Here is a 27,002-nt window from a genome sequence, read left to right as displayed (position 1 = left end):
TCATTAAAACTATAGCAACGTCTCTCTTATAGGATTTTTGGAATACTGGAAATAGCTTATGGGCCCAAGTCAAAAGCCCCTGGCTATCCCTGGACACTCCTTGGCTACTGTGAAGCTCCTGGCTCTATTGAGACTACTGAGCTCCATCCAGGGTAAAGAGGGAGGCCTCCTTCCCCCCACCCCTTACCTGGGAGGAGCCATGGGGAGGGATGTAGTAAGTGTCTCCTGGAGCGAGTGGGTAACGATCCTGCTCAATTTCCTTACAATAGAATGTGGACAGAAGAGACAGCAGGAGACGCCTGTCTTTGTCATCAGTCACTCGGCCTCCATAATTACATTCCCCTGGGGAGAAGCGACAAGTTGAGCCCAGGGAGGGTCATAATGAGCTCAGTCATTAACCTAAAAACAGGGAATTTTTTTCTGCTGGGACAGAGGGTTGATGAAACCATGCTTAGCATGGGATGAGACCAGACTTTTTGATATTACAGTTGCTACAAAGTAATACATGATCACCGCATTAGAAATCATAAAATAGAGATAAATTAAAAGAAAGCAACTCCACCAAACAGAGATAACTATTAGTTTTTAGGCATCTTCCTCATATTTTTTTCTGCGTATGTGTATACATGTATGTGAAGTTATAGATGTTTGGTTCAGGGCAAGGATTTTGGCATGAAACAGCCCTGAGTACCAATTCTGGCTCTATCACTTAATAGAAGTTTCTCATCTGTCAAGAAATGGAAATAATGATAGTATCCATCTTATAAGATAATGCTTCTAAAGCATTTAGTACAATGCTTAGCATAGAGCAAGGATTCAGTTAATTGCAGCTATTACAAATACATGTTTTACACAACTGAGATATATCCTATGTATACCACTTTGAGACGTACTTTTATGTCCATCATTAGCATCATTCTGAGACTCACTTTTCTACACTCAGGTTTCTATACAAAGAACGAGCCAATTCTTTGAAGGGGATATCAACTCCAGATCAAATGTCCCCATGAAGCATTTTGCAGCTGGTTGAGACTCCACAGGTAAGTTCTATTGCACTTAAGTGCCACTAGGTATTTGGTGGTTGGGGACAATGCATTAATTCTGTAAGGAAGAGACACATCTGCATGGGGAGGGTGCAAGGACTCCCCTGTGGGCGTGCTCATTCCAAATTTCAACCATTCCCAGAAGAGGTGGGCCCTCAGACAGGAAACAGGAAGTGTGACCAGAGTTGGTGGATGAGAGGCTTCAGCTTCTCTTGGTCTAAATATCTAGATGGAGGATCTTGGGTGGCTAGTTAAGGGAGAAGTAAAGGACTAAGGGGACACTTATCTTGAGTAATTCAAGCCCTAAGGAAGCAGTTTTACCTTCAGCCAGATCATCTAGATTTCTGAAGCTCTTGACTTGTTCAGGTCTTTAGCAAAGTTCAGTTTGAATATTACAACTTCTCTCAGCTGTGAAGAGATCTGTGCAGCAACTGAATTACAGTATTAAAGGGAGAATACCGTTTTCTACCCTGAAGCTGGCTTGGCAGTGCTACAGGGAACCCAAAAGGGGCCCAAAATGAAGGAAAATCCAGGCACTGATTAGAATCAGGGTGCAAAGTCCTGCCACCACTCCTTCATCAGCAAATTTCTTTCAGGGCATACCCTTGCAGGTTTGGGTTTTATATTTATGAAGGAAAGTGCATTTCTTTATAGTTACATATATGTCTACTCTTTGTAGCAAGAGCACAAGTTCTCAGAGGGGTGAGGATGTGCCTTATACCTCTTCTGAATTTTCCATTGTCCCTGACATGGGGCTGAGTACAGATCAAAAATGAATTGACTTCAACCCATCCAACTTGATAACCACTCTGTGAATAAGATGGTCTTTTCGGTTAGTGTTAGTGGGGAGTTCTAATGGCTGTCTATGTCTGGTTCTTCTTTCCTTCCAGGCACAGAGAACGTTTACATGTCCCTGGGCCCCTCCAGTGGGGTGGGACCAAGTGTCTAGTTCTTGTGCTTTTAACTGTCAGTGTGAGCCCCTCAGTGCTGTCCCTGCAGCAGTGACCACACACGCATGTGCTGAGATGGAGGCTTCGAAAGTTGGTGGACACAACTATATGATATACTTTGAGCCACTGAATGTATACTTCAGATGGATTATATGGTGTGTGACTATATCTCAATAAAATTGCATTTAAAAAAGTTGGTGGAGTCTTTGCTAACTTTGCCCCTGATAATTATGAGCAGAGACCCCTGCTGATTCATATTGGACATGTATGTAGCATGGGCAGCAAAAGACCTTTGATGTCTTATGCCCTTGATATTTAGGGGCTGTTTGTTACCTCAGCCTACCTGGCCTATCCTGACTCATACAGTTGGGAAGTGACTGTTTCAAGCTTTCTGGCATGGTTGGGGCAGGTTGGTTTATAACCTATAGGTGGTCCTCTACTAAGACCAGATCCCACGGCAATTATGCACTCATCCTATGGCCTGCAGAGGAGCCCTTCGATATGCAACTGTGCAGCCTGGAACAATGGGAATAGGACTCACTTCTTTGGAGAAGTGCTTTCACCAAACTAACATTCACTGAATTTTTGCTGTGTGTGCGCCTTGGGGTTTTGTTGTAGAGGGGCACTGTGCTGAGTCAAGGTCTGCGTGACCTTCTACAAATCAATCTAATCACTAAGCAGGGTTTCTCATCCTTGGCACTGCTGACATTTTGGAGTGGATAATTTCTGTGTTTCGGTGGCTGTCCTGTGCATTATAGGATGTTTAGCAGCATCCCTGGCCTCTGTCTGCTGGATGCCAATAGTGACACACACACACATACACACCCAGCCTGCCTGCCTGCCCCAGTTGTGACAATCCAAAATGTCTCTAGATATTGCCAGACTTCCCCTAAAGAAAAAAATTGCCCACAGTTAAGAACCACTGCTCTAAACCCTCAGTCTCCTCAGCTGTGAAATGGGGTTAGTAATACAGAGCTCACAAGATTGTTGTGAATATAAAGTGCCTGCCACATGCTTTGGGGAAGGATCCAGACTAATTCCTTAGAATATAAAGATAATGAACTTGAGATCAGGAAGGAACTCGTGTGTGGTCTTGAAGGTGCCCCAGTTTTTCTATTGGGCCAAACTTTGACCTTAGGTTATGGTTTGCCATTCATTTATCACAACTCAACCTTATCATCTGGCTCTAGGTTAGATGGTTTATTTCATGAGGGTAGAAACCAAGTTTCATACATTCTTCCATATTATGTACTAATATATGTTGGGTGACTAATAAAAGATTGCTGATGGATTGCTTTAATACAAAACAGCAATTGTCATTTATACCACAGTTTCCCTCTGACTGGAATGTTCTCCTTCCTCCCTCCCACTGTGCCCACCCCATTCCCACTCTTTTCCTCTTCCCCTTGTAAAACTCCTACTCATCTCTCAAAACCCATATCTTAAGCCTTTAGGAAGTTTTCCATGATCATCCCTCCCTCTAGTCCTCCTCACAGATTTAATCATTGTGCTGTCTTTCTATATTAGAAATGTTTCTCTTGTTGAACTGCTCACTATATTGCCACTTATTTCTTTATATTTTTTCCTTCCTTTCTCAGCTGTGAGCCACTTGAGGATAGGGATTTTATCTTAACTGTCTTGATTTTGCACAATATCCAGTATGGTAGCCAGCCCTTAGAGCTCAATGTTTGGAGCAGGGGAGCAAGGAAAGACAGAGGGTGGAGCATGATTTTGGAGGTTTACAGCAGCAATGGCCTCTCCCATAAATACCTGTCAGGTAGGTCAGAGCTTCAAATGGCACCTCCTTGTATTCATTCAGAAACATCTGGATCTGCCGCATACTAATCCTCAGGTCAGATTCGTTAAACTCGTAAGGAATATTCCAACCTACACGAGGCAGAGAAGAATGGGAGGCTTCAATACTGAGAGCTCCTAATTTCCACTCCGAGAAGGAGCCAGAGTTAAGCATCACTATGGATCAAGAGCCTCTTTCAGCCCCATGAATATCAAGCATGGGGCCAACTATTAGCCTTGATGTTTACTGTCACCGTGGGAGCCCTTCGCCTGAGAAAACATCCATTCTAAATCAATTTCCGTATGGATCTCCCCATTTGTTAAGGAAGATGTTAACATCCTGGGATTTGTGGAAAGAGAATTATTCACCCTGGCTGGAAGGCTGTGGTAATGCACAGAGCTCCAAAAATAACACAAAGCAAAGCTGGAGAGTGGTGCCAAGGGCTTGGCAACAGAACAAAGTTAGCTTTGAGAATTCCCCTCCTCACTAGCCTTGAAGAAACTGTGGCTTATATTTCTGAGGGTATCATATTAAATGCCCACTGGGGCCAGACAAGTGACATCAGTGAGGGAACCAGGCCTGGTGTAAGGCAGCAGGGTATGGCAGGACCTGTTCTCAACAGAGGAGCAAATTTCCTCCTAAACATTCATATCATTCAAAGTGGAAATAAAATAATAAAATTTGTGAACTGGAAACATAAAACACAACCGGGCAGACAGGTATATTTGGAGGCTTGGTGTGCCTGGGAGAAGAGGGGTGGGAGAAGGTAATGTGTAAAATGCAGATGCGGAGGGAGCGTCGTCTTTGGCTGTCTCTCCCCCCACCCCCCAGCCTTCCTTTGAGTAAAAGAGAGTCAGGTGGTCTCTGGAGCTAACTGGAGCTGGGAGAGTGGAGGTAGAAGGAAAGGGAGAGGATGCTCAGAAGAGAATCACCAGGAGAACAATTTGCCTCCTTACCTAGCCCAAAAGATGGGCTAAGGATACCTGAGGTGGGTAATTTCAAAGCTACAAAAGGAATTAGAGACAGCCCATGCCTGAGAGAAAGGTAATCTGACCTTAAAACTGTGATGACGTGGGATTTGTGTTCTCCATTTAATGATCTGCTCCAACAAGATTATTAAGTTATTCACAAGTTAGGCCATGGATATTACATTATTAAAGAAATTTATTTTAATTTTTTTCAAGAAGCAGCACAGACAAATGTCCCATGTGTGGTATTTCTCTCTTTTGTTGTTATGCACATGTAAAGAGAGCTATCTAAAACATTACAAATTACCTGGCAACAACTCCCCAGAGAATGGCAAATACACACCAAAGGGAAGGGCCCACCATCTTTTTAACACATTACTTCAGTAATTCGGGGACCTCCAAGTTAGGGGTGTCACCTCTTTCCCCAACATTGGCATTGACCTGGTTATAAGGCTGCCAGATTTAGACAGTAAAATTATAGAACACCCAGTTAAATTTTAATTTCAGATAAACAAGTCATTTTTAGTATCAGTGTGTCCCAAATATTGCATGGGACATACTTACACTGTATTTTACTGGCAACCCTATGTGAGCACAAACATGAACTCACACATATCCACGCACTTGCATCCATCTTTCCCACAGGGACATGACAGGTTGGCCATCTTTGCTTACCCAGAGGTCCAAAGTTTCTCCTCTCCTGGACGACGGCGTGGAAGAAGCAAAGGCCAAACAACAGCTTTTGCCACATCACGGCCTTTATACAGCTTTGGAAGAACATGGGGTCCGAGACGGGGTCATTGAGGTAGGAGCGCAAAAGGTTGGCTCGGAGCCCTTTGGGGGGCTCGTTGGTCATTTTGATCCCGTTCTGGAGAATACTGACCGGAAACTTCTCTGAAGGATAGCTGGTTAGCCAGAGTCTAGGAAGACAACAGACCCAAGTATTTAGAGCAATGCAGTAAGCTACACTGAAAAACAATAATGAGAAATAATAGCTACGATTTATTCAGCACTGCTAGATGCCAAACTCCATGCTGGGAATTTAATACAGTCCTTTCATTTACTTTCACCCTCATAGCCACTTGGTGGGGGGTCAGGGTGGGGGGTAATGCTCTCCCCTTTTACCAGTGAGGAAACAGAGCCAAGGAGAGGTCAAGTGAGTTTTTTCAAGGACATACAAAGTAAAAGTAGCCAAACCAAGGTGTGAACTTGGGGTGCTCTGACTCCAAAGCCCCTGCCCTTCACCCCCCACACCACACTGCTTCCCCTGCTGGACTTGGAGCACCTATGATGGGTAAAGTTCTATTCCAGGTGCCACAGGATGGACCAAAGGGAGCCAAGCATTGTTTATAGCTTCCAGGTGCTCAGAGCCTTACTAGGGGAGGCATTGAGGGGCTGGACAGGAGAGAAAATACAAGCAGACAGGATGCTATAGTACAGCACCATCAAACCAAGACTGCAGGGAGGAGGAGAACGGGCTGTGGGGGTCCATGGAAAGAAGAGATTTTGATGGGTTGGCGGTAGCTAGGCAAACTACAGTCAGTTAGTAGATCCAACAAGCCACTTGTTTTTGTAAATAAAGTTTTATCGGGGCATGGCCATGCCTGCCCCCTCATTTGCAAATAGTCTGTGGCTGCTTTCACCCTACAACGGCAGAGCTGCCAAAGTGAACACAGAGCCTAAATATTTACTATCTGGCCCTTTACAGAAAAAATTTACTGACCCCAATCGTAGAGGAGATGGCATTAGAAATGAGCCACGAAGAATACGGGCCATTTTCTTCTTTAAAATTCAAAAGTTCATCTCTGCTCATGAGAAATGGGCACATATGTAAAAGTATATAGACGGATTTATTACTTTTACCACCCAGGGGTTAACATTTTGGCTTATTGCCTCCCAGTCTTTTGTTCACTTATTTTCCTACTTGAGCCCAAGTTATACACACGCCGTGGCATCCTGCCTTTTTTTTTTTGCTCAGCATTAGAGAAGTTTCCAGAGGGTGGTGGGAGGTCATTAGAGACGGAGGGCACAGGCCAACCAGAGCACCGAGGAGGAAAATTCAGGTATGTGTCAAGGCTGGTGTGGTCCAGGCAAGGGCATGAGCTGGGAGGGGAGCAAAGAGCCCACAGTCTGGTGGCCGGAGACCTGACTTCAGCCTGCAGATGGGTTGTGCTTGGCTCACACCACATGAACCCACACAATGTGGTAACATGGTCTTGAAGTCATTACCATCTTTTAAAAGTCTAGAGCTTTTTTTTTAATATTCTAGATGCCCACCTTCCCTTTTAAATAATCAGAAAATCTGGTCATGAAAGGCCTACATTCCTGCATGGCAAAAGTTAGCTGATATTTAAAATAACGGCCCCTCCTTAGAGGGCATGTGCCCCTCGTTTGCTGCAGTTTCCACCGCTCCCTACTAATGTCCGACATTGAGGTCAACTGACTGTGATGATGGCCGTTGTACTGTAGAAGGTGGAACATTTCTTGCTCCCAGCCTTCTTCATTCATTTATGTTACATTCCTGGCCCCTGTAAGCACCTGAGTTTGTGACTTTGGGGTTAAGGTCATACTATAGAAGACTTTGAATGTCAGCATGCATAATTTTTCTTCATTAAATGTTTCATTGATGGTCAATGAGTCAATTCACCATCCCAAACCATAAAGCATTCTCGAAACTAACGGACTTCCTGCAGATTCTCTCTACTTTGGAAGTCTTACCCGATCAAAAATCAACTAAGGCCCAATCTGACTTGGTAAATAAGCACCAAACACTTTCCTATTTTTAGGCAGACACAGCTAAAATGAAAATAACCAAAATGCTTTATCGTGTACAGCAGGGGTTGGCAAACTTCCTGTAAAGGGCAGATAGTAAACACCTTAGACTTTGCAAGCCATATGGTCTCTGTTGCAACTAGTTGTTGTACAAAGAAGCCTTAGATGATACACAAATGAATAAGCATGGCTGTGTTTCAATAAAACTTTATTTATGGACAATGAAATTTGAATTTAAGATAATTTTCATGTGTGATGAAATACTATCCTTGTTTTTTTTTTTTTTTTTCAGCCATTAAAAAATGTAAAAACTCTTCTAAGCTTGCAAGCCAAACAAAAGCAGGCAGCAGATTGAATTTGGCCTGCTGGCTGATGTTTGCTGACCCCTGGCCTAGAATAAGATGATCATTGAATATTTTAACTGAAAGGAACTATAAAGTCATTTGATGATACAAGAACTGAGACCCAACTTGCTAGGCCTTAGAGTTCATGAAAATCCAATTAGTTGTTTCCAAAGTAGATTACAATTCCACGGAGCCCAAAGAAATATAGGAGAGCTCAAGAAAAAAATGGTGTCTGGCCTATAAAGAGGACTATTTTTTTTTAGATAAATAATAATTTTTAAAAATCAGATTGACTGACCTTTAATCTATATTTCTAGACATATATATCTCCTATCATCTCCCTGCCCACATTTTCTCACAGCATACCTCAGAATCAAAGGAAAACATCTCACTATTACCTCAATACACAGCTTTGCTTTGGCAAATGCCATAATATGTTTGGAATGTACTTCCTAGCCAACTCTGATTCAACTTTCAAAATCCCTGGTAATCATCCAGGCCTTCCCCAACTTTTCCTTCCCTTTTGCACTCCATGGCTTTGTTCAAATGAAGAGAGCAGGTATTGCATTGTTGCAACATTATTCATCGATGGGCTGTCTTCCACCAGCCCAGTCACTGCGTCTTAAGGGCAGTGACTGTGTCATGTTCATCTTCACATTCCCAGCAACCAGCCTATTGTCTGGAGCTCGAGTTCGGGGCCCAGAGACAGGTTGGGGTGGGAGAGCATCTCACCTGAATCTCATGTGGGTGCTTTCAGGAATGATCACCTCCTCACAGATCTTCTCCAGCATAGGCATCCAGCTTGTGGCGAGGTGGCAGTTCTGTAAGACCACCCACGTCCCATCCTTGATGGCAACGTTGATCATTTTGGCAGCAATAGGGCCTTGGCCTTGGCCAAGGGAGATGGTCTGTGTTCTGGTACCTCCCATGCCAAGATCATCAGCAAACTTCAGCAGGCCTGAGACCAGGAAGAAAAGGAGCTTGTGAAAGAGGATACGCCAGCTAAGATGGGATGACCAATAACAAGACAAAAGGAGGGGTCACGTTAAGTCTCCACTCGGAAAGAAACTCACTGGCTTCTGTTAATTATCAAATAAACATCTCTCCAGGGAAGCTCTGGTAACATGACAGACTAAGATATAATTGACTTGCCTTTGGCCTCAAACACAGACATTCTTGATAAAAATATTACACAAACTGAAAAAAAAAAATCTGGGTTTGAAAGAAAGAGAAATTCCCAGGTGCCAAAAGTGAAGAGGGAACTCAAAGTCAGAGAGGTGAGTACCCAACCAAAGAACTAGAGACAGGGTTTTTTTTCCCTTGGAAACACAGGATCCAATCGCATTTGTAAGCTTGGAAGTTCTTTTAAATATGAAACCGTACTTTATTAAAACATTTTAACGTATTAAAAAAAAAACACAAATATCTTCCTCAGCCAACCTGTGTCTTCCCAAAGAGGCACCTAATTTACTAGCTTTCTGTGAATCCTTCCAGAGATATTTTATGCATTTAAATAAATGTATAGAAAACTATTATACTTACATTAATTGTAGAATGTTTCATTTGCTTTTTTCACTTAACAATGTACATTATAGTTTTCTCCATATCAGCACATATTGAAAGGCCTTATTCTTTTTCGTGGCTGCATAGTACTTCATTGTAGCAAAATACCATACTTTATTTAACCCGTTTAGAGGCTGGGAGTCTTAATGGCCAAGGGAGATACAACTTCCCTCCTAAGAGGTGGGGAGCTGGAACTGAGACTTTTGCATAAAGTCAGGATCCTCAAAGGGCTGCACCTTCATGCTAAGAAGGACAGACATCTGGTTATTGACTCAAGGAAGCAATTCGGAAGCTTGTCACTGACATGGAGGCTGGGTGGAAAAATAACACAACTCTCCAGTGAGAAATCGAAACACCAAGCCTACACTACATGCAGATGAGGAGATGAGGAGTGTGAATTCATCGAATCTTGTGGTGTGGGATTGCCGAGCTGAGAAGTTTCTCATTAAATTGATCCAGAAGGTGAAACCCCTGGGGCACCAGGGTTTGCATGTACTAAATTGTTCTGTTGGGACACTCTCTAAACCCAAATATACGAGACTCCCACAAAACAACAGAAGCTTGCTGATTATGGACTCACAGTAAATAACTACAAACTACATGAGGAAATAGGTCATTATAAGTGATAATCAGCATGTAGAATAGTCAGGAAAATGCCCACCCCAAGGATTACATATGATTTGAAAGAGTATGTAAAAGAAACCTTTCTAAAAACATGATAATCTCAAAGCGTTGAATTAAAAGAGTAGATTAGATACCGTCAAAGAGAATTAAAAGACAGTAGGCCTAGAAACAGTGATCCACTTAGGAGCAATGGGCCTCCCTAGCACCCAAATCATGGTCTCCAAATACCGTTGCCTGCTTAAAGAACTAGAGCCCCTTGGAGGAGGTGGGGGCTGTGGAGGTGGATGATATTGACAATGCCTGAAGCCACTGATCAACCTTAATCAGCAAAAGAAAGACAACCGGACAGTATGTGCCTCCTGTCGTGAGGCAATAGGAGGGACACAGCCCCTATGAGGTTTCCTTTGAACTCATCCCAGCTGAATCTGACCAAGCCTCTAGTTTACCAGTTTACAGAAAATTCTAACGGACACCATGTGCTGACCCCCACACCACTGTATGTAATCAGCCTAGCCTCTACCAGCACAACATTATTTTATAGACCAGCTTCTGGCCTTTACCCGTTTCTCTTCTTTACCTTTCCTTGTTTCCCCCTAGTTTCCCTTTATAAACTGTCACAAAAAGGACAACAGTGCTAGAAAGGTGTCATGAATTGCTATCTTAACAATTACATTTTGGTGCTGTATAGGAACCCGGAAATGGGATCGGTTAATTTCAGCTCCCCCCTCTGCCTTCCTCTGAGGGTTCTATCCAGGCAAGGATGCATGGCAACTCCTCACTCCTCAGCTGTCACAGCAGAATGTCAATCTTGTCACATGCATTTCTGGTAGTCTTTCATCATTCAGCAACAGAGAAAACTAAAGTTTTGAGTTCCACCAACAGAACAGAAAGCTAACCTACTCCTGTCAAAAACTCATACCCTTCTGTATGCACGAACTATTTCTGGAAAGAGGCATGCAAAACTGGTGCTCACTTCAGGGGAGATTAGGAGGAATATGTACCTTTCACTCTATACCAGGGTTTTTTAATCTCACCACTATTGACATGTTGGGCTGATAATTCTTTCTTGTGGGGCTTTCCTGAGCATTGGACATTGGATGTTTAGCAGCATCCTTGGCTTCTATCCAATAGGTGCCAGTAGCAACCCCCTAGTTAGGACAGCAAAAATGTCTTTAGACATTACCAAATGTCCCCTTGGGGGTGGGGTGGGGAAAAATCACCCTCTCCCCATTGAGCCACTGCCCTATTCCTTTTTTGTATTGTTTAATTTTTTTAACCACATGTATTATTAATTATTCAAAAAATGTATATTTTTTTAAATTAGAAGAAAAGAAAAAAACCCAGCAGAGAGAAGCAATAGTTAGAAAAAATGGTTTATGGCCAAGATTAACAACGCAGCCAACAGGCTGAATCCAGCCAGCACAAAGGTTTAAGAAAATAATTTGAATGAGTTATCAAGATTGAAAAATGGGAGACTTCTGCATTTCTGGTTTCTCTTGAAAAATCAGATGATCCAGCCATCCTGAGCAGAGTGGAAGCCACCCCCTTTAGGTGGGAAAAGAAGTCACCCTGGCACCCCACCTCAGCTTGTTAACTGATTGGCCTCCTAAGCCGGTTGAGTGTGAATTCTCAGCTGTACGGGATATGCTGTCATCATCCATGCACGTGTTCTGGGCTTTCTATGTTCTGGCCTCATATTGAGTTTATTTCACACAAAGTACTGTCCTTACCTGCCATTGGGTCTGCGCCGGGAGACAACACGAAAATCAGTGGTGCACAGCAACTGGAATCATTGTAGGACCCCTGAAGATCAAACGTAGGGGGTTCAATGTACACCTTTTCCATGTGTTCGGCAATGAACTCCTGAACGGCTGGAATGATTTTGTCAGGCCGCAGACATCGGAGGATCACCATCCTCTCCAGTCCTTGAAGGAACTTCCACGATCCAGGGAATTTCTCTTCGTGGGGCCAGGACGAGTCATAGATAATCTTCCATTCCTTAATGTTTTGCTCCAAATGTTCCATCAGGCCTTTCAGTTTTGGCAACGCGGACGCACGAACAACTTCCGCCCACGCCTTGTCGGGCAGCCATTCGGGAGCTGGGTTGGGGAAGGGGTTGTCCAGCGCGACGCCTCCAGTGAGAAGGAAGTACCAGAGTTCCTCATTAATCTGCCTTTTCTCTTTCATGATGCCGATGGTCAGGAGGAGGGAGAAGAGCAGCTTGTCTTTTTCAAACAGAGAGCGGCAAACGTTTTTGTAGATGCTTAGGGTAAAATGCTCGATGATGTACTCAATACGTAGGTCCAGCTCTTCGCTTTTCTTGCTGTGAGCCAGGGACTGCATGTACAGATTTATGAACCAGGTCAGGGAGTACTGGTACATGGGCTCAATATTGGCCAGGTCAGAGATGCAAAAGAAGATGGTGGCAGAGTGGACGGCCACTGGTTTGTAGCCCATTCGCGTCTCATCAATCTGCATTTCTGTCATGGAAGCGATTTCCTGTTTCTCGGAGATGTCTTCGGACAGCAGCTTAGAGGAAGACAAAACTTTGATGGCAGTTTCATCCTCAAGAATGTTGCCCTCGGACATGGAGAGGACCTCCAGGATCTTATCTTCAATCTCTTTTAGCTGCTTCTTGTTCTTGGCACTTTCCACAATCAACTTGTTCTTTTTCTCTTCCAGTTCTGGCTTCTCCTTGGCAGCCACAAGGCCAAGGAGCTGGTCTTGGAGACCCAAAGGGGTGATCATGAAGTTGAGGAGACAGACTTTCACAGCAACTTCAGGGAGGTAGTGTGGGTTCCTCAGGCGGGTTGTGATGTAGAACTTGAAGTCCCGGGAGTATTCAATGATATTTTCACCCAGCCTCATGTACTCAATCCCTTGCTGTTTGAATGTTGCCTTGAGCAGGATGGGTTCAATAAAAGCATCCAGCTCTTCTCCAATGTTTTCAAGTAAGACGGGAGTGCCCAATTGCAGAGCGTTTTCAAGTGTCCTTACATAGTTGCTATCAGAGAACTTGATGACTGATAGCTTATTAGTTTTCTCCATGTTCTTGATCCATTTATTGGCCTGCCCCTGAGGGTCAATCATTAAGGCCCAGCGTCTAGAGTTGGAGACTATGATGCCATTGTCCAGGGAGAAGGAGTCAATGGGCAGCCCAGCGATCTGCCAGGCACGGATTTTTACGGGATCTCCTAATAGGTTGCTGAGATTGAAGTCACTGGAGCCAGGGATGACCTTCTGCTTGCAGTGGTCCAACCAATCCTTTTGGCACTTGGCCCGATAATCCACCGTAAAGGCCCCTAGGTAAGCCACGGTCCCTGAGGACAGCAGCACATCTCCGGTCAGATTAGTATAGCGGATCCCCAGCTGCCGGGCTGCTTCTGTCCATCTGTCCTTCTCTCCCCCAAGACCACTGATCAGCTTCTCTGCCCTGATCAGCTTTTGGGAGCAGATTTCAATGTTTTCCTCCAAGGTGTTTTTCTTGTTGTTCATCTCTTCAAAGTCATCGTTCAGGGCCTGGAGGCGGTCTTCCACCAGCTTCAGCTCTGCTCGCTTCTGGTTCAGCTTCTGCATCTGTGCAGACAGCTTCCCCTCGGCCTCCTTCAGCCGCTCCCACTTGGGGGCAACCACTTTGGCCACGCGGTCGTACACCTCCATGGCCCTCACCCATTTGCACAGACCCTCGCAGGCAGACGACACGTTTTTAATGACCGCTGGCTGGAATTCCGGGTGATCGATAAACCTTTCCCGGATCCTCTTCATGATCACTGGGGGTATGTTGTCTTTATCATATGTCTTAAGGCTTTCCAGGAACTTCAGATCTCCAAGAATCTTTCTGGACACCCCCCAGTAATCTTCTATCATTTTACCTGTTGGGTACAAGAAGCACAGAAAACAGGCTGCATCATTAAGACATTTTGACTGAGACTTAAGTGGTTACTCCTTGGATTTGGAAAAAATATCCACGTTCCTTACCATGGCCTGGGAGGCCCAGCTGACCTCATCAACCTCATCTCCAGCCACTGCCCCTCACTCTCAGGACATTGGTCACGAAGATCCTACTTCCAATCCCTCAATTATCCTAAGTGCTTTCCCATGGTGAACTTTGCTTCTGCCATAAATGGCATCCGGCTGGCTCAGGCACAAACAGCAGTTCTCATTTTAAAAGCCACAAAGAGGCTTCCCTTGGCCACTTTTACTAAGGTGGGCCCCTCTGTCCCTACCCTAGCATTTTCTTTGATCTCAGCTGCTAGAATACCCATTCTCTTTGTAGTATTTATCCAGTCTGTAATTTTATGTTTACTTTTCATGGTCTCCCTCTCCCTCAAAGCTGCAAATCTCCTGCTGTGAATCCAGCACAGTGCCTGATACTCAGTAGTCAGTAAATATTTATTGCACAAATGTGACCCTGTGTCCCATTTGTGGTAGGTTGAATTATGGACCCTAGAAAAACTTGTTCTTAATCTTAATCCATTCCTGTGCATGTGAACCCATTGTAAATAGGGCCTTTCGAAGACGTAATTTTAGTTAAGGGGTGGCCAACTGAAACAGGATAGGTCTTAATCTGGATTACTGGAGTCCCTTATAAGTGGGAGAAATTCAGTAATAGTAAGAGAAAGATGTGGAGGAGCAGAAACTAGAAGTCAATGGAACCCAGAAGAGAAAGGAGAAGATGCTGCCATGTGACTGAAAAGCCAAAGATCACCAGCAGCCAGCTCCAGAATACCACAGCCTTCAGGGAGAAAGGATTACCTTGCTGACGCTTAATCTGGGACTTCTAACCTCAAAACATGAGCCAATGAATTTCTGTTGTTTGAGCCAACCCATTTTGGGGTATTTGTTATTATAGCCAGGAAACTAAGACACCAATCATAAATGGAGAGGGCAATAGGAACTAAAGCCCATAGGCAAGTGTTTTGAATACTTTTATTTCAAATCTTGGAGGTGGGTTGAATGGTGTGATTGGAATGACCATCTCAAGAGCAGTGCAAATGTGGGAGAAGCAGAATACAGGTTTACAATTGGACAGAAGGCCACCTATGGCTTGCCCAGCAAATAAAGCTTTAGGAGCAGTGACTGAACAAGTGAGCCAGATCCCATCTGGGGACAGTAGTCCTTCTGTTGACATGTTGGAATAAAGTCTGAAGCCTTTATCGCTTCATGGTCTTATAAACCCTTGCCAAGCTCGGGCTTGTCCCATTTGTAATGTAAGCACAGCATCCAGCCCAATATTTTTCCTGAAGGTTTTTGTTTACATTCTGTAAAATGATCTGCTTCATTTAAGTTCAAGGCACCCAAAGCTAATTTGATGGCTCTTTTGCTCCACTCAAATGTACCTGCTAAATTCTAGGGGATGGGTGAATAATATACACAATCCACTTTAATTTTAAAGTGAGGAAGGTGAATGTTGGGTTCTGTGCTGATCACCAAGGATCCAAGAAGAAAACTGACATCCGTGACCTGGTGGTACTTTGTGTTATCTCAGCAGTTCTCAACACCAGCTGCACCTTAGAATCACCCAGGGAACTTTAAAAAAAATACCTCAATTGCCAGACATTGATTTATAAAACTAACTTTGTATAACCTAATGTTTTTATTCTATCATCTATATATTTTTATTCACTATAATCATATTACTCTTACAGTAGGTTAAAAAGTTAATCATTATGATTGAAAGGGATTGTCTAAAGTCATGTATCTCATCGACTAACACTACAAATATAAATAAGTTCTTGCAGGATCTACTTCAAATATATGACACTTGTACAAGAATTAATAATAGAGTGGTATAAGGGAAAAATTACCTATTGCACACTATGGACTATATTTAACAGTAATACCTTACTAGTACCATGCCAACAGTAGGGGTAAATAATTGGGGGGGGGGATAAGGGATATATGGCATTTTGGGTTTTCTTTTACTTGTGGCTGTGTCTGTTATTTTTCTCTTTGGAGAAATGAAAATTGTGTAAAATTGAGAGACGATCATTGTACAACTAGGTGAGGATACTGTGAGACATTGTACATTTTGGATAGAAAATATGGTATGTGAATACATCTCAACAAAAACTGCAGATTCAAAAAATAATAAATAAACAGAAAGATATAAGTGCTGGAGAAGATGTAGAGAGAGATATATACCTAAAAAAAAAAAAAATTCAATCATTGACAAGGCAAAATAAACTGTCATTTAAAAAGAAAAAAAAAAAAAACTCCCAGAGCAATGCAGTAAGAATCTCCGGGGGTGGGACACAGGTGTCAGCGTTTTTGAAGCTCCCAGGTGATTCTATGGGGCAGCCAGGGGGAAGGAGAACTGGCTGTCTCATCCTTACTCAGGCCAACTTGTTACACATCAGCCGCCTTCCTAAAGGATTCTCTTGTGAAGTCCAAGCCCCATTTCTCCATTTCTGACCTCCTTGGCATCTTCTTTACGTGGTTTCTGTCCTGAAACTGGCCAGAGAGGCAGGAATGCTAGGCACTGGGAATGGGGAGCCAGGCGTTCCCGAATGAGGGAGCAGGGGTTGCTAATGCCCTGGAGGAACAGAGGAAGAGCAGGACTCTTTCCAGGATAGGAAGGACTCAAAGAGCTGAAAACTTCACTGGCCTTGGTTTCTAAAGTCCTTGCTCAGGTCCAAGATGTTCATCTCAATACAAAGACCTACATCTAACTCAAATTTTAAGTAAAAGAACAGTCACCTATTAATGCTTCCAGACACAATTGCATTTACAAGGGGGCTCTCCTTCCTCTCTTATCCTTTCTCCCCACTTCTGAGTCTCTGTATCCTTCTCTCCCCCCCATTTTTGTCTCTCTCGGCCATTGTCCCTCTGACTCTCCATTTCCAGCTCTCTCTGTCTGTCTTATCTTCCTGTCTCTGTCTTTCTCCTTCCTGGCCTCTTTCCTTCCACTCGCATCTCTCTGTGTCTCTGGGACTCATGTGTGTGTCTGTGTCCCTCTGTATTCCTGGCTCTCTTGGTCTCCATTTCTCTCTCGCTCTCAGCATTTTTGTCTCAGTCTGTCTGTTATCTGTCTCTGTCGTTTCTTCGGTCTCTATATCCAACTTGGTGTACGTGTCTCTGTCTCTCTTTCTTTCTGTCTCAGTCTCTGTGTTTGTTTTTCTCCCTCCAGGTCTCTCTCTCCTGTTTCACTAGCTCTGTGTGTGTGTGTGTGTGTGTGTGTGTGGTGTCTGGTCTCTCCATCTCTTTCTCCCTGTCTCTCTTTCTCCACCCACTCACTACTCTGTGTGTGCCTGCCCCACGCCAGTTCTCTTAACTACACAACCTCCGCTGTTGAATGATCTGCAGGCAGGGACCTTGGCTCATCTCAGCTGCACCCACAGGTCCCTGCATTTTTCCAGCTGACTGAAAGAGGATGGAGAAGAAACATGAGCTCTCTCTGGGCGTGTGTGCACGTGCTGGTGCTTTTCTTAGTTCTCCCCAAACTCAACAGTCCTGCCTGTGGGCCTGGTGTCAGGGGCTGGCACCCTCCCTGCCAGGGAACAGCAGGCAGGGCCTGCATCTGGGTGGGCTGGGGGTGCCGAAGGGGGTTACCGCTGCCACTGGGGTCCAGCTTCCTCTCTGGTTTCAGGCCTTTCATGACACAAATGCTCTCCATGACCAGCTTGACAGGGCCCGGTGGGTTCTGCATCGCCTTCACCAGAGAGATGTCCGCAGGGTTCAGGGTGTCGAGCGCAGAGAGCGCGGCCTCCAGCGCCGGCATCACCTCTGCCAGGTCCCCCTCGCATTCGTTCTGTGGGCAGCACAGAGACAACAGGGATGAGTGCCCAGGTGCCAGGCACACCTGGGGGTGGGACAGCTCTGCTCAGAAGGAGGCAGACACAGTGGGAAGGGGAGCTTCCTGCCCAGCAGCCTTTCTGAGAGCTCTGCATGTGGGTGGTTCTAAGTGTTGACAAGCAGCAGGGAAGCAGGCACGGCCTTTGTGGGGCAGTGGTGTGGATTCCCCGGGCATTTGTACACTTATCTGGTTTGCAATCATAAAAAATTAAGCTTTTGTGTTTTTTTTAACTTTTTATTTTAAAATAATTCCAAACTTACAGGGCAGTTGCAAAAATAATACAAAACCCATAAAGAGAATGCCAACATATGCCCGATACTCAAGATCAGCAACATTAAACATTTTGCCATGTCATATCTATCTATCCATCTATCTATCATCACCTATCATCTATCTTTCTGTATTTCTATTATCTATCTGCCTATCATCACCTATCATCTATCTATCCATCTATCTATCATCTATCTGTAATCACCTATCATCTATCTTTCTGTCTATCTATCTATCTATCTATCTATCTATCTATCTATCACCTAATTATCTATCTCATCTTCTAAACATTTGGGAAGCTTTTCAACAAATTTCCAATGGATACAAGCATATAAGGGATATGAGTGAATTCATACCCGTGGATCACAGATGGGTTGAGAGATGGATTGAAGGGGGAGGGTGAGGCTTAGGGGTTGAGTGCCAGATGGATTGGGGATCAGGGATGGGAAGAAGGTTATGGGTGAGTGATGGGAGAAGGTCAGGGATGGGGTAAGGAGAGTCAGGAATGGATTATAGTTCAGAGATGTGCTGGGCCGGAGTCAGGGATAGGATGAGGGTTGGGGATAGGGTAGAGCTCAAGGCAGTGTGGGGAGGAGGAATGGGGTAGACAGAGCCGAGGAGGGTGTCAGAGATAGGGTGAGTTCAGGGAACGGTGTCTGTTTTGCCCATTATTTGGTATTTAAAAACAAAATTTGTACAACTGAGTATTATTCTGCCATAAAAAGAATGAAGTACTGATTCATGCTACAACCTGAATGAACCTTGAAAATATTATATTAAATGAAAAAAAGTCATATAGTGTATGATTTCATTTATGAAGTCATATTATGAAATACCTAGAATAGGTAGAGCCATAGAGGTGGACAGTAGATTAGTGGTTTCCAGGGGTTGGGGGGTGGGGTAGGAAATGGATAGTGGTTGCTAATGTGTACACAGTTTCTTTGCGGGGGGTGATGAAAATGCTCTGCAAATAGATAGTGTTGATGACTGCACAACTTCGTTGAATATACTAAAAACCACTGAATTGTACAATTTTAAAAGATGAATATTAATGGCATGCAAATTATTTCTCAATTTAAAAAAATCAGAAATCTTAACATTATAATAGATTTTAGAGCTGGAAGGGACCTTTAGATCATTTAGTAGTCTGATTGGCAAATTCCAACAAAAAGAAAAATGAGATTGGTCATCAGGGAAATGCAAATCAAAGCACAATAAGACACCACTTCACACCCACTAGGATGGCTATTGTTAAAAAAAAAAAAACAAGGAAAAAAACCCAGAAAATAACCAGTGCTAGCTAGGATGTGGAGAAACTTATACATTGCTGATGGGATTGTAAAATGGTGCAGCCACTGTGGAAATCAGTTTGGTGGTTTCTCAGAAAGTTGAACATAGAATTACCGTATGACCTGGCAATCTGATTCTTGTTATATACCCAAAAGAACTGAAAGCAGGGACTTGGACAGATATTTGCACACCAATGTTCATAGCAGTATTATTCACAAGGGTTCATCAGCAGATGAACAGATAAACAAAATGTGGTATATACACACAATGGAATATTATTCAACCACGAATAGGAATGAAGTTCTGATGCGTGACAACATGGATGAACCTTGAAGACATCAGGTGGAGTGAAATAAGCCATACACAAAAAGACAAATACTGTATAATCTCTCTTATATGAAATACCTAGAAAAACATATTCATAGAAACAGACAGTAGATCACAGGTTATCAGGGGCCGGGGGATGAGGGGAAGAAGTTATTGCTCAATAACTTAAGCAATCTAGATGGGGTAATGGATGTTGGTGATGGGAGCACAATCTTGCGAATGTAATCAATTCAGTGAACCACTGAATTGTACACTTGAAAGTGGTTAAAATGGGAATTTTTGAGTTAATATATGTTACTAAAATAAAAAGTTAAAAAAGAAAAGAAAAACAAGGCCCCAGGAGGCAAAATAAGTTAGCTAAGTTCACACAGTTGGTTAACCACAGCGTCAAGCTCCAACCTTGGGCTCCTGGCTCCCCACACAGTGACTTTTAGGTCAGTTCCCCCAGTCTGACGCTGATCACACGTTGTGATTAAAGTAAAACCTCACAAGAGAACTTCAGTTAGAAAACTTAAAGCAAGCAGGTGTTGAAGTCCTTATATCCTGCAGGCTTTCTTGTGCACACCAGATGTGCAGTCATTCATATGTATATGTGCATGTGTATGTCATGGACTTTATTTTAGGTTTTCTGCTTCTCTCATAAACTTGTAGCAATGTTTTATTTGGCTGGCATCACATTAAAACAAGTCCCCTCGATGAAATAGTTTCAGTGGCTGAGAGATTCCAAATGGAGTCGAGAGGTCACTCTGGTGGACATTCTTATGCACTATATAGATAACACCTCTTAGGCTTTAATGTATTGGAGTAGCTAGAAGTAAATACCTGAAACTACCAAACTCCAACCCAGCAGTCTAGACTCCTGAAGACAATTATATAATAATGTAGATTACAAGGGGTGACAGTGTGATTGTGAAGACCTTGTGGATCACACCCCCTTTATCTAGTGTATGGATGAGTGGAGGAATGGGGATAGAAACTGGAGGACAAATGGGGTGGGATGGGGGGATGATTTGGGTGTTTTTTTTCACTTTTGTTTTTTATTCTTGTTCTGGTTCTTTCTGATGTAAGGAAAATGTTCAGAGATAGATTGTGGTGATGAACGCATAACTATGTTATCATACTGTGGACAGTGGATTGTATATCATGAATGATTCTATGGTGTGTGAATGTATTTCAATAAAACTGAATTTAATAAAAAAAATTACCTAAATAAAAGATTATGTCATTTCCCCATAAAAAAAAAAAAAAAAAAAAAAAAAAGTCCCCTCTCCCCCACCAAAAAAAAAAAGGGCCCTGTCAGATGTCTGCAACATCAAAACGGAACGTCCTGCTTCAGATGGGAATAACCACTCAATTCCAAGGGCAACTCAGTTGGGCTCTTCGTCATCCCCAGGATGTTCACCAGAGTGCAAGGGAAGCGAAAGAACTCAAACCTGTTCTTCCTGCTTCTCATGGTTGGCTTCAAACAGACTTGGAGGCAGAGGAGACCAGAGGTGTTGGCTCAACCACAGTTTTGAACTCTCAGTGAATTTCAATGATCCCAGGTGCCCGTGGGATAATTCCATATTGTTTTCTTATAATGTGTCAGACAACTAGTGGCCCACGCAGGTTTCATGCCTTCCAGTAGCCTCATAGCTTTGCTCTTTTTCCTAAGGGGCTAGAGATGGTTTCCAGCTCTGTCTCAGAACCAGCTCCCTTGAAAGTGATTCAGAAAGGCCTCTAGCTGCAACACTGTAACAGTGGTTCTCCACGTGGCTGTGCATCAGAAACAGTGGGGAGAATTTAGAACATCTTCATAGGCTCCACACCCAGAGATTCTGATTCATTCAGTCTGGGTGGGGTCTGGGCATCTGCATTTTTTAACACTCCAAAGGTAATTCTGACGCACAGCTTTGTTGAGAAACTCCTGTTCATACTATCGCAACACAAAGGGGAAGGGAGAGAAAAGGGCAGATGGAACTAAATGTCCAACAGTAGAATATCTACTTAATGGGCGAGGCATCCCCTTAAAGCAGTCATTAAAATGAGGACATTTTGGAAAAACATTTGTGATAGGAAGTGAAGGGGGAGACGGGGTGTGACATTTGTATACCAATGTTCATGGTGGCATTATTCACAATTGCCAGAGGTGGAAGCAACTCAAGTGTCCAACAACTGATGAATGGGTAAACAAATTGTGGTATAACCATACAATAGGATATTATTAAGCCATTAAAAGGAATGAAGTTCTGCTATATACAACAACATGGGTGAATCTTGAAGACATCATGAAATCAACCAGACACAAAACAACAAATATTATATGACCTCACTCATATAAAATAATTAGAATAAGCAAATTCATAGTCAGAAACTAGAATACAGATTGCCAGGGGCCAGGATGGGGATGGGGAATGGAGAGAGAATGCTTAAGTGGTACGGTTTCTGTTTGAGGTGATGGGAAAGTTTTGGTAATGGATGTTGGTGACGGTAGCACAACATTGTGAATGTAATTAACACCACTGAATTGTATACCTGAAACTTTAGGTTGTATCTATGTTACCAGAATAAAAATTAAAAAAAAAAAATGAACAGAACTATACAACACAGTGAACTTAATGTGAGCTACAGACTGTATTTATTAATATATTTTTTTCATCAATAGTAACAAAGATACTACACTAATATAAAATGTTAATAATAGAGAAAACCATGTGTGTGTGTGTGGGGGGCAGTTTGCCATATGGGAACTCTGTACTTTCCGCATTTTTCTGTAAACCTACAACTGCTCCAATAAAGAAAAAAGTGGGGGGGGGCCATGATACAAATCACAGTTAGCTGTGATTGCAATAATATAAAACTATTCACGGGTATGGACAGGGACTAGAAGGAAGTGCGGAAAAATGAAAAGGTGTTAAAACTGAGTTTTTAAAAGTTATTTCATATGTGTGATTACTACTACAGCATTTGTTTCTATAGCAAAAACATCCTAATTTAAAACTGGTTTTGCAGCGCAAGGAACAACAGGCTATTTGAGAGACTAGCAGTGAAGTGTAATATAATGAAACATTGTCAGATCTGCAGCGATTTTGGCAGCATTTATTATCTTCATTGGGTGGGCGAAAGAAATGATCCATTAGCTTACAAAGAATTCAAGGGCAGCTTTGTGCTTGCGCATCACGTGTTCTGGGGAGGGTACTCTCCTGCCAGTCTCCTAACGTTCCTATTGAGATCCGTTCACATTGTTGAGCCCCTGCTTTGTGTTAAGCCCCGCCCTGAGTGCTCTCCCAAGCTATCTCCCTATCTCGTTTCTAAGGGTGCAAGGCAGGTAGCAAAAATGAGCAGTTCTTGTGTGAGGGAGCACTGCAGCTCTGAAGGCTTCGGGAGTGGATTCTGGTCCTCAGGAAAGCCCCAGGGAATCGGTGGAGCAAACGCAGGCTTCTCCTCCTTGGATAGTTTCTTCTGCTCTTGAGTCACCTCCTGGATGTCACTGCCAGGACCCAGGGAGGGTGGCCGGGTTTTAGACCTCACCTTTTGCACCGAAACCCAAGGTGGCAGTTAGTGCCCTGGAGTAGGTGTGGTGGGGAGTCCTGGGTGATCTCCTTGTAAACCCCGTGTTCACAAACTTCCCCTCCCATCTGCTTCAGCAGGTCACTGCTTCCCCAAGTGGAATCCGGGGTGTGATTTTCCCCTTCTTTACCATACCCCAATGTGGCCAGAGGCCGGCTTTTATCAAACAGACAAGTCCACCTGGTACAGGGCAGAGAAAAACTGTTTTGTACAATACTTCACACTGACAAATGTTACCATCGCTAAAATGTTATATGTAGCATGTCGCATGCTAACATAGCCCTGACTTTACATGTTTTTCTCTTAGTATGCCCATTTTATAGATAAGAAAACTGAGGCTAGAAAGAGGCAGAGCAAAAATTGAGCCCTGGTATGCCTGGTTCTAGAATAGAACCATGAAAGAGTTGCAAATCCATACGCCTTCAGGAGCCAGCAGGCTGGCTGGTGCTTTGGTGGACTGGAACACACTGGGGGCAGCCTCTATTCAGTGCCATGGATGGCACTGCACAGAAACTCGGGTCCAATGTTGCCAGAATGCCTGATTTTTTTTTTTAAATAAAGGCTGAAAATTCAGAATTTTTATCTGAAATCCCATTGTTTTTAAATGTTGCTCATTGTCTCATTTAAAAAAAAATACTGCGTTTGTCACGGTATATGTGTGTAACACGATAAATTGCAAAGGCTTTCGAATCAGATGGGTCTGGGTTTGCATCCTGATTTAGTCACTTCATAGCTGCATGACCTTGGGCAAGTCATGTAAGTTCTTGTATCGTGATGTCCTCATCTGTAAACTAGGAATGATACCACTGGCCTTGCAGGCCTGTCAGGGTGAAAAAAGGTAATGAAAATTGAGCAGAAAATAATCGCCAAGAGGGAAGGAATTTTGTCTTTCTTGTTCACTCCTATTTCCTCACTGCTTAGAAAAGAGCCAGCTCATAGTAGGTGCTCAATAAATATTTGTTAAATGCAGAAATGCCAGAGAAACCACCCTGATGCCAATAAGGTGTAGTTATTATTACCAATTGCCATAGAATGGCGAATCACTTGCTACATGATGGTTCTCGGTACTTAGCGGCCACCATCTTTCATGGTTTCATTTGCCTCCTTCCCATGGCACTAGGACTGCGAGTGAACTAGCTCCATTATCCAGGGCATTCACTGGGTGTCTCTGAGACCTGGGATGGGATCCCAGGTGAATCTACAAGAGGCTTCTTAACTCGTCGGAGAGAAACCATTCTGGAAGGCCTGTTCTTTATAAGAAAATGGCCATGATCTATTTATCATAGAAGTCAGACATGGGCTACTTCTTGTTCAAGCTCTTGGTTTGAAGAACAGTTGACATACTTTTCTAACTGCTAAGTCAGGGCACAGAATTTTATGCTAAGTGCCACATGCCTTGGATTCTAATCCCACTATCTAGCTGTGTGTCTCTGGCCCAGTCATTTCAACACTGAACCTCAATGTCTTTGACTCTTAAATACTGACACCTATCATTTTTAAGTCTCAAGGTAGTTGTGATACTAAAATGGAAATGTGTGCTTTAAAGTACTAGATGATGTGACATAACATCACATCAATGTCAATCAGATCTTCTTCTAATAGCTGAAAGTAGGCAAAGGTTTTCCCAGGACTATTTCTTCTTTGGGTACAAGCATCACTTTTAGATGGGGTCCTCTAGGTTCAACATTCAGTCATTCAACAAACATTCCACAACTAAGACATGCCAGGCACATTTAAGGAAAAACACGAAGGAGGTGAAGGAGATAGCCATGTGGATATCTGGAGGGAAGGTAGAGGAAACAGTCAGTGCAAAGGCCCTGGGGGTGAGGGCTTGCCTTGGGTTTATTTCAGGAATAGCAAGGGGGCCAGCATGGCCTGAGCAGAGTGACCAAGGGGAAAGCAGTCAGAGACGAGGTCAGACCATGTGGGGACTTGTAGGTCTTGTTGCTGAGTAAGATACAGTAATGCTTCCTGGGGAGAGCTGGGTGTCGGAAAGAACTGCTTCGTCAGTAGCTATGTGGCACTGGTCAAGTTACCCACCCTTGCTGAGCCTTACTTTTCTCATCTGTGAGTTGGGCATGACCAAACACATTCCACAGGACTGTGAGATAATGGACTAGCCCAGAAAATGTTCCGTTCCCTCCCTTGCCTCGTGACTTTTTTTTTTTTTTTAATCATCATTTTATTGAGATATATTCACATACCACGCAGTCATACAAAACAAATTGTACTTTCGATTGTTTACAGTACCATTACATAGTTGTACATTCATCACCTAAATCAATCCCTGACACCTTCATTAGCACACACACAAAAATAACAAGAATAATAATTAGAGTGAAAAAGAGCAATTGAAGTAAAAAAGAACACTGGGTACCTTTGTCTGTTTGTTTCCTTCCCCTACTTTTCTACACATCCATCCATAAACTAGACAAAGTGGAGTTTGGTCCTTTTGGCTTTCCCAATCCCATTGTCACCCCTCATAAGCTACATTTTTATACAACTGTCTTTGAGATTCATGGGTTCTGGGTTGTAGTTTGATAGTTTCAGGTATCCACCACCAGCCACCCCAATTCTTTAGAACCTAAAAAGGGTTGTCTAAAGTGTGCGTAAGAGTGTCCACCAGAGTGATCTCTCGGCTCGTTTTGGAATCTCTCTGCCACTGAAGCTTATTTCATTTCCTTTCACATCCCCCTTTTGGTCAAGAAGATGTTCTCTGTCCCACGATGCCGGGTCTACATTCCTCCCCGGGAGTCATATTCTACGTTGCCAGGGAGATTCACTCCCCTGGGTGTCTGATCCCACGTAGGGGGGAGGGCAGTGATTTCACCTTTCAAGTTGGCTTAGCCAGAGAGAGAGGGCCACATCTGAGCAACAAAGAGGCATTCAGGAGGAGACTCTTAGGCACAAATATAGGGAGGCCTAGCCTCTCCTTTGCAGCAACCGTCTTCCCAAGGGTAAAACTTATGGTAGAGGGCTCAACCCATCAAACCACCAGTCCCCTATGTCTGTGGTCATGTTAGCAACCATGGAGGTAGGGTAGGCGAATACCCCTGCATTCTCCACAGGCTCCTCAAGGGGGCACTACATCTTTTTTTTTTTTCCTTGTTTTTCTTTTTTTTTTTTAACTTTCCCTTCTTTTTTTAAATCAACTGTATGAAAAAAAGGTTAAAAAGAAAACAAACATACAATAAAAGAACATTTCAAAGAGACCATAACAAGGGAGTAAGAAAAAGACAACTAACCTAAGATAACTGCTTAACTTCCAACATGTTCCTACTTTACCCCAAGAAAGTTACATAATATAGCAACATTTCTGTGAACTTGTTCCTACTATATCCATCAGAAATTAACAGACCATAGACATTTCTGTGCATCCCCAGAACGTTAAATAGCTTATCTGTTCTTCTTGGATTATTGTTCCCCCTTCCTTAATTGCTCTCTACTGCTAGTTCCCCTACATTCTACATTATAAACCATTTGTTTTACATTTTTCAAAGTTCACATTAGTGGTAGCATATAATATTTCTCTTTTTGTGCCTGGCTTATTTCGCTCAGCTTTATGTCTTCAAGGTTCATCCATGTTGTCATATGTTTCACCAGATCGTTCCTTCTTACTGCCGCGTAGTATTCCATCGTGTGTATATACCACATTTTATTTATCCACTCATCTGTTGAAGGACAATTGGGTTGTTTCCATCTCTTGGCAATT

The 27,002-nt window shown here is 43.2% G+C and overlaps 1 protein-coding gene across 5 annotated transcripts in view; it reads right to left on the bottom strand.

Moving 5' to 3' along the window:
* DNAH3 (dynein axonemal heavy chain 3) overlaps positions 1-27,002 on the bottom strand; it is a 208,830-nt gene that overhangs the window by 15,535 nt on the left and 166,293 nt on the right. For all 5 annotated transcript variants that reach the window (XM_037814725.1, XM_037814726.1, XM_037814723.1 and 2 more), the window contains 6 exons: positions 17,611-17,809; positions 11,790-13,931; positions 8,605-8,830; positions 5,432-5,676; positions 3,764-3,880; positions 188-342 (listed from right to left, as the gene is read on the bottom strand). In XM_037814725.1, coding sequence (XP_037670653.1) covers positions 188-342; positions 3,764-3,880; positions 5,432-5,676; positions 8,605-8,830; positions 11,790-13,931; positions 17,611-17,809 — 3,084 coding nt within the window. The remainder of the gene's footprint in view (positions 1-187; positions 343-3,763; positions 3,881-5,431; positions 5,677-8,604; positions 8,831-11,789; positions 13,932-17,610; positions 17,810-27,002) is intronic.

Source organism: Choloepus didactylus, chromosome 21 (genome assembly GCF_015220235.1).
Source record: "Choloepus didactylus isolate mChoDid1 chromosome 21, mChoDid1.pri, whole genome shotgun sequence".
Lineage (NCBI taxonomy): Eukaryota > Metazoa > Chordata > Mammalia > Pilosa > Megalonychidae > Choloepus > Choloepus didactylus.
Note: the sequence above shows the minus strand (reverse complement) of the source record. Positions and strands in the feature narration are given on the sequence as shown.